Below are 6,470 nucleotides of genomic sequence, written 5' to 3'. Positions count from 1 at the left end.
CTGATATTGAGAATGGATATAACATGTGAGCCCTTAATAGTCGCGCACCTATAAACCCATTACTCAAATTAATAAATAAATGTAGAAAAAGGTAAACAAGAATGGAAATCAGCATAGGTTCTTTTTCTTTTTCCCCTTTTTTGGACAAAGAAGGGTACCATATTTGAATCTCCTGTAAGAAAAAAGTCATGTATCAGTAAAAGCCGGGTGTTACAAAATTGGTTCTTCTGTGTTTATGTTGATACAATCATGTACAGAGACAACAGACACAAGGATCTTGTCGGAAGTTTGAAATTTGAGAAAAATGAAATCTGTTTCTCTCATCCATAAATGATTCTAATCTCGGAACAAACGGTAGAACAGAAAATTTGGTAAAAAATCAAGAAGAAGTTCTCCATTGCAGCTCAATTTGAATCCGTCCATTCTTCGAATCTATGAGATGGTATCTCTCGTTGATCCTCTTGTTGTGAACGACATCCGAAAGACTGATATCAACATACCCCAGAGATACCTGATTCCAAAAAAGAAAAGGGTAAGTTGCATTTAGACATGAAAAGAAACCAGCAATTTCTAATCAAAAGAAGTACTTGAGGTAAGCAACCGTAAACAAGAGGATTCTATGATGGGAATAAGTAGGATTAAGAATCCCACACTTTAACCATTCCCATTCCCTGGGAAGAGGAACTCACTCCCATTCATAAGTATTTAAGTAGGATCTGAATGATTAAAGACACGAGGTGTTATTGCCTTTTGTTGTTATCATAGGGCAATATTGTTAATTTGTGGGCCTAAAGCCGTGTTTAGTTGGCGGCGAGTGGAATCAAGTACGAAAAGAATGGAATGGGAAACTTGAAAGGGCAGCATGTACAGATCAAGTGATAAATCGATTATGTTCCATTCCAATTTACTAAACATGTAGTAAAATCCACTCTTACCACCAAAAGTGTCATTCCCACCTCTTCTCAAGGGAATTCCACAAAACTCATTTCCATTCCCATCATCCCAAACATCTGATTTCATTCTCATTCCCCCATTCCCCATCCCTTCCCATTCCTAAGGATTCATTCGTGAATCCCAACCATAGCCATATGGCTTGGTCATGGATCACCTATTTGCTTGGTAAGGAGAAAAATTCTGTTAAAAAATCATTTATTTAAAAAATAATGTGGAGAGCCTTGTGAAGCACAAGTACAAAAATTGAAGAGCCTTGTGCAGCACAAGTACAAAAAATGTAGAAAATTAAGATCAACCAAATAAGTACATGGGCTAGCTAAGCAAAAACTAACTCCAAATTGTCATGCAATCTTACAAAATCAGATTTCTTCATATTAGAACATATAAAAAATTCTACATGCAATATGGAGTACATACTAAGGCTGCATGTCAGAAAAAAATGGAAAAATAGATGGAGTAAAATACCCCCAGGAATCTAGAGGCACCGCTCACACCTTAAACACAAGGTGTGCAGTTCATCAATAAAAATCCTGCAATTCACCAATATGAAAAGAAGCACTCTCTTTCAACAAGTGATCTTCTATTATACTGGTAATATATGCAAAAATATATCATGGATGCATAATAGTTTTCTATTCCACAGAAAACTTTCCAGTATTAAGAAACAATTTTTTACATCAAATGAACTGTTCTAAATACATAACAAGTTGAATGTACAGAATATGTACCTTGGGATGAAGTAGGCCAATCCTTGACGAGGTGCTTACAACTTCCACGTGTATTCTATCATTAATAGGTGGCTCATCAAGCGTAAACTGAAACTCCTCTTCCCATCTTGGATCTCTGTTCTTCTTTACATGCTGCAACCAAGGAAAGATGGGACCATTATCCATGGTACATTCAAATATATCATAATACAATGCATTAGTCCCTTCACAGGAAAACAGGTAAGGCAGTTCTATATAAGGCAATATTGATTCAGATATTGTTGAGTTTTCCTAAGCATTAAAGCGATGCAGCCTCTACTTTCAGTGCTTTGAAATGTGAGGCACCCAACCGTGAGCCCTATTGAATAAAAAAAACCTTTACGGCAATTTGCTGAAATGATCCAATTAACTAGGTTGAAGTGGGTTTTAGCAATAACTTTCCTAAAAACAGTTTGAAAGAAGCCCACAGAATAAATAAATCCCGGACCCAAACGGTATATTATTTTATCCTTCCAAATTACATGATACTATTTAGATTTTTATTTTAAATGTGTGTTGATTGCAGTATGAGTAAATATATACATGCATGTATATATATATATATATATATATATATATATATATATATATAAAATACACACACAGAGGCATGTCATGATCTCATCAATCTTCTCATTATGCATGAGCGCACACATACATGCACACAAACATGGTAAGGAATCCTCATTTCCATTTATATTTCTATTTAATAGATGGTAAATGTTTTTTTTAAAATAACAGGAGAAGATGATTTCATTAGAGAGAATAAAGAATGTACAAAGAGAATAAGAAATCCTCCCAAGTCCTAACCAAAACAGAAAAAACAAGTAGGAAAAAGTGAAGGATGAAACATCAAGGGAACCAATAAAGCTAGCCAATCGTATCGGATGTCAGAGAATCCAATTCCTTTAAAGCAACCAGCACCAACACACCAGAGAAATGCTAAGTAATGAATCTTATCCCATAGCAAAGGAATATTCAACTTCTTCCCAGTAAATACGCAAATTTGCATTCCAATCATAAACCAGAGAGTAATGCAAAAAAGGCACATCTCCATGATGCTGCAGCATCCAAGCTTCTACGAAAAGCAGAAAAAGAGATGACCAACAAATTCTCCACCATGCCTGGCCAAACCCAACTTTCTCCCAATAAATTGAAAAGCTTATTCCACATCTTCCAAATAAAATCACAGTTCAAACACAGATGGGAAACTGTTTCTGAACTATCAAAACATAAAAAGCACACATACGGAGAAAGTGCCTTCAAAGGTCTCCTACTTTGCAACATATTGTTGGTGTTAACTCTATTAAGCACAACAAACCAAATAAAAGACTTAACTTTTGAAGGAACTTTGGCCATAAAAATTATTGCATGGAGCAGAAAGGAGAAATTAGCACTTCAAAAGAACAAAAAAATATTTACAAGAATAAACCCTCAAATAATCCAAAGACCAGGAAAAATGAGAGACGACAATTTTCCAAAATCAAAAACATAGAAGAAAGCTACTCCATCTCCTTATCGTTAAGAGGTCTGCAAAAATGGAAATCTCAAGAAGGCATAGCAACATTACCTTCCCACATATGTTCCCAAAAACAAATTTGAGAACCCTCACCCAAAACAAACTTAGTATGAGGAATGAAAAGAAAGTAAATCTGAGAAATAGCTGTCTACAGACTTTCCAAAGAACATCTAAATCCCAAATTAGGATCCCGACCATTCACACGCAACCCAAAATTTTACTGATTCTATGCCAAAGAGAGGAATCCTTTGAGGGGAACCGCCAAAGTCAGCTAGCCTAAAGGGCAATGTTTTTGAAAACCAACTTTCAAGGACCCAAATCCCCTTCCATTTTAGACCTACATACCACTTCCTAACTAGCTAAATGATCCCTCTTTTCCCCCAACCTCAAAATTGCTCATAATTTTCTCCAGCATACTAGTTATACATTTATATACCCAACAGAATCATAAAAATAGACAACATAAAGGGATGCTAGCTCCCCCCCCCCCACCCCCCCAAAAAGGGCGGCTCAGGTGGTAAACTCAAGGCTCTCTTAGTTAAATGACCAGAGTTCGAGTCTTGGGAGCTACGGCTTTCCATTTGAGATAATACCTTGGTATTGAAGTGGATAAGGGTAGAGAGGCAGGCCCATTATCCCGGTGGATTAGTTGAGTGTCCAAAGAGCCTTGGACACCATCATTTCAAAAAAAAAACATTAAAGGATGCTAGCAAGACAAGCCAAAATAAGAGTAATGCAGTCCCCTAAGGAAAACAATGCACCTTTCCACCTATATAAATGCTAGGACGCCCATCACCAGCCACCACTAGGTCCTAAAAGCCCATCAACCTAGGATTGCCACCCAAGACAACCCCTAAGTAAGACACGGGCCAATTTAAAATGTCACAACCCGCCAACAAGGCCAACTCCCTATATCTAGTGGCACTCAAATTAATAGCAGCAAACTCACTCTTACCCAAGTTAATTTTAAGCCCATAGGCCCGCCCAAAAATATTTAGTAGAGTCTAAATACTAAAAATAGAAGAACTACGATCACCTAAGACAAAAATAATATCATCAACTAAAGATGGGGCACAACCACCGCCTCTCTACCCACTTCCAAATCTTTCACCAACCCCTTACCCATTGCTCTATCAACCAATCTACTCAAAACATCAACCATTAACACAAACAAAAAGGAGATAGGATCCCCTTGTCTTACACCCTCAATGCACCAAACAAAGATTTGGGTTCACCGGTCACTAGCAAGAAAAGAAAACATGGGTCAAGCAATCCCACATCCAAGAATGCCACCTCTCCCCAGACTTCTTTCTACCAAAAATCTTATACGAGAAATTCCAAGTAATTCTATCATAAGCTTTTTCTAAGTACAATTTCAATATAATCCCTTTTCTCCTCCAAACGTTGCCCACTACCTCATTAGCAACCAAAATAGCATCCACATTATGTCTACACCCCGCAAACACACTTTGAACCTAAAAAGTAGTACTATCAAAGACAACACTCAACCTATTATCTAACATTTCAGCAATAATGTACTACACACTAGATACTAAACTAATAGGTCTAGAATCAGCAATCTTAATAGGTCTACTCTTCTTAAGCACCAAAGTGATGAAGGAGGGATTCATGCTCTTGCTCAAAATCCCATTCCAATAAAATTCATTTTCAGCAAATTCCCTTTAATCACATCCCAAACTTTCTTCCAAGAAAGCCATGTTAAGCCCGTCCAGATTCAGAGCCTTATCCCTTCCCATCCCAAACACAATAACCCTCACTTCCTCCTCCTCATGGCCTTTTCAAACAAGACATCGGTCCCAAAATGGGGTTCCAATCCAACTCCTTGGTCATAGGCCTGCAAGCATCCTCCTTAGTATAGAGATTTAAGAAAAATGCAATGATCTCAAATGCAATCAAAGAAGGATCCAAAATAACCTCACCCCTACCAAACTCAATTATTCACTAATTTTCCTTTTCTCATTAGCTAACATGTGAAAAAGGATTGAATTACAATCACCGCTTTAACCCATTTAATTTAGTCTTTTGCCTCCAACTCCTAACTTTCTTAACAATCAAATCCTCCAACTCATTCTTCAACGAAGCCTGATTAACCTACTAACTGTCCAAAAGGCATCATCTTCTTCTTTTTCTATCTAGATAATCCAACTCACGCAAAATGCTAGCATTTCTAATCCTAATATCACCAACCACCTCTCTATTCCACTTTTTCAAGGTCTCTTTAAGACAACTAAGCTCACTCATAAAATTATACCCTTCCCACCCCTCTCCAAATCCACTCCAAGAATCCCAAACAAAAGACTAGAAAGAATCATTATCTAGCCACATTCTCAAAACAAAAAGGAGTAGGATGCCAAGTAACCTTGCTAGATTCCAAAAGAGATAGGAAAATGATCAAACACTGACCTAGATAAAACAGTTTGAGAGAGATTTGAAAACTCATTCTCCCACTCCCTAGAGAACACAAACATGTATAATTGACTAGCAACAGCCCTCGCACCACTTATAGACCAAGAGAAAAGCATGTTACTAAAAAGGAGATCCCTCAAGCCACAATCTCTAATGAATCTATCGAAATTCTACATGCTCAAAGTAACCCTCCTAGTCCTTACACACCTACCCTCCCAAATGCGCCTCAATCCCTGCCCCCCGCCCCCGCCCCCACCCCCACCCAAAAAGAAAAATCAACACTCTCAAGATTAGTTTCCAAAAGAAGCATGATACGTGGAGAATGCCTAAACCAAAACTTCCCTAATCAGACCCCGCTACCTAAAATGCCCTAAACCCCTAACATTCCAACTAATAATCTTCGCTTTTTAACTCTTTCACCTCTTTCCTATACCCTTACCCCCCCCCCCCCCGGGAGGGCGGGGCCCAACACATGCTAGATAGAAAAAGAATTTTTTAGTTCTTTCTCAACCTTCCTTTTTTTCTTTCCCAAGTTCTAAGACTAAATCTCGCCTTCACCTCTTGCCCTAAAAGACTAGCTAACTTTAAAACAGGTCCTCAACGTTGCATATCTAGTCTCTCCTACCACCCCCACCCCACAAGTACTAATCACAAAAGCATCTCCCTCATTAGAATCCTCCATTTGGCATAAAGCATGAACTGTATAATTAGACCGAATAGGATGGGAAAATACCTTGTTTAGATTTATAAATTTCTAGCAATGGAACTCCTATCAGATAATCAGCCTTCCCCCCCCCCCCCCCACCCCAAAAAAAAAAAAAAAA

At 38.0% G+C, this 6,470-nt stretch overlaps 1 protein-coding gene across 5 annotated transcripts in view; it reads right to left on the bottom strand.

The window, feature by feature from the left end:
• Nucleotides 1-175: 175 nt before the first annotated feature.
• Nucleotides 176-6,470, bottom strand: part of LOC131156653 (synaptotagmin-2-like) — a 47,146-nt gene continuing 40,851 nt past the window's right edge. For all 5 annotated transcript variants that reach the window (XM_058110504.1, XM_058110505.1, XM_058110507.1 and 2 more), the window contains 2 exons: nt 1,683-1,814; nt 176-511 (listed from right to left, as the gene is read on the bottom strand). In XM_058110504.1, the coding sequence (XP_057966487.1) occupies nt 380-511; nt 1,683-1,814 (264 nt within the window). In that variant the 3' untranslated portion in view covers nt 176-379. The remainder of the gene's footprint in view (nt 512-1,682; nt 1,815-6,470) is intronic.

The sequence above is a fragment of the Malania oleifera genome, chromosome 5 (assembly GCF_029873635.1).
Source record: "Malania oleifera isolate guangnan ecotype guangnan chromosome 5, ASM2987363v1, whole genome shotgun sequence".
Taxonomy (NCBI): Eukaryota; Viridiplantae; Streptophyta; class Magnoliopsida; order Santalales; family Ximeniaceae; genus Malania; species Malania oleifera.
Note: the sequence above shows the minus strand (reverse complement) of the source record. Positions and strands in the feature narration are given on the sequence as shown.